General features: G+C 69.9%; 1 protein-coding gene across 1 annotated transcript; it reads left to right on the top strand.

Moving 5' to 3' along the window:
* LOC140620505 (olfactory receptor 287-like) lies at positions 1 to 1,008 on the top strand. The gene has a single exon (XM_072804712.1). It carries the CDS (start codon positions 1 to 3, stop codon positions 934 to 936), a length of 936 nt encoding a protein of 311 aa, XP_072660813.1. The 3' UTR covers positions 937 to 1,008.
* The last annotated feature ends 670 nt before the right edge of the window (positions 1,009 to 1,678 follow it).

Raw genomic sequence — 1,678 nt, 5'->3', positions numbered from 1 at the left:
ATGGCCTGGGGCCGCAGCCAGAACCAGTCTGCGCAGGAGCCCTTCATCCTGCTGGGCTTCCCGGGGCCGCTGGGGCTGCACGTGGGGCTCTTCGTCCTCTTCCTGCTCATGTACGTGCTGGCGGTGGCAGGCAACCTGGCCATCATCGGCCTGGTCGGGGCGCACCCGCGCCTCCGGACGCCCATGTACTTCTTCCTCTGCCACCTGGCCTTCCTGGAGGTCTGGTTCACCACGGCCTGCGTGCCCAAGGCCCTGGCCACGCTCGCCTCCCGCCGCGGAGCCATCTCCCCGGCCGGCTGCGCGGCGCAGATGTACTTCGTGTTCTCGCTGGGCTGCACGGAGTACTTCCTGCTGGCCGCGATGGCCTACGACCGCTACCTGGCCATCTGCCGGCCGCTGCGCTATGGCAGCGTCATGACGCCCGGCCTGTGCGCCCGCCTGGCGCTCGGCTGCTGGCTGTGCGGCTTCTCGGCCATCGCCGTGCCCGCCGCCCTCATCGCCCGCCTCTCCTTCTGCGGCGCCCGCGTCATCAACCACTTCTTCTGCGACATCGCGCCCTGGATCGCGCTGTCCTGCAGCGACACGCGCGTGGTGGAGCTGGCGTCCTTCGGCATCGCCTTCTGCGTCATCCTGGGCTCCTGCTCCGTCACGCTGCTCTCCTACGCCTGCATCATCGCCACCGTCGTCAGGATCCCGGCCGGCGAGGGGCGGCGCAGGGCCTTCTCCACCTGCTCCTCCCACCTCACTGTGGTCCTCGTCTGGTACGGCTCCACCATCTTCCTGCACGTGAGGACGTCGGCGGAGAGCTCGCTGGACCTCACCAAGGCCGTCACCGTGCTCAACACTGCTGTGACCCCGGTGCTGAACCCCTTCATTTACACCCTGAGGAACAGGGAGGTCAGGGAGGCCCTGTGGGGCTGGGTGCAGGGCAAGTGAGCCCCCGGCCCTGGCCCTCCGGCCCTTGGAGTGGGCCTCACCAAGTGCCGCACCGTTCCCCTGCACCCCGTTGTCACGGTGCTGCCAGGGGCTCCCGGGGGCGGGGGGCGGGGGCTGTGGGCTGGAGCTCCCACCCCATCTTGGCCTCACGGAGTTTCCACCACTCTCAGCCCCGGAGTCCCAAACGCAGGTTCTGGAACAGAAAGGGGGACACGGGCCCCCGACGAGCCCTCCACGCATGAGCACATACCCGCTGCCCCCCGCGGCCTGGGGCCGGGCGCTGATGGTTCGACACCTTGGTCTCCTGAGTCTTCCCTCCCGGGGGGGCCGTGACCACCAAGGAGGCGACCCAGAGAAATGCATGTGCAGAGCTTGCAAGGAGTCGTGCAGATGTTGAGGCCACAGGAGTCCGTGCGTGGTTTGCCCAGAGCTCGGCCCGCGGGGCTCACCTTGTCCTGGGCCCGCAGTGCGGGGTCCGCACGCTCCGGAACCCCCGTGAGAGGCCCCGACAGCCCTCACGGCGCGGGGTCCCTGGCGGGTGGCGTGGACCTGGGCCACAGGCTGACTGAGCGGCTGCGTCATGTTCGATGGAGACGGGCGCGTGCGCTCTCGGGGCCCGAGGTCGGCGGCAGCAAGGGCTCGGCACGTGCCGGTGTTGGCGCTGGCCCCACATGCGGCAGGGACGGTCGTCCCCCTTGTCCACCTCGCATGGGGCCGATGGTCGCCACCCGGGGGTGCTGGG

The sequence above is a fragment of the Canis lupus genome, chromosome 29 (assembly GCF_048164855.1).
Source record: "Canis lupus baileyi chromosome 29, mCanLup2.hap1, whole genome shotgun sequence".
Lineage (NCBI taxonomy): Eukaryota > Metazoa > Chordata > Mammalia > Carnivora > Canidae > Canis > Canis lupus.
The sequence above is the reverse complement of the archived record's forward strand: the minus strand, read 5'-3'. Positions and strand labels throughout refer to the sequence as shown.

Coding starts and splice junctions, on each gene's coding strand:
- LOC140620505 (XM_072804712.1), top strand. CDS start 1: ATGGCCTGGGGCCGCAGCCAGAACCAGTCTGCGCAGGAGCCCTTCATC.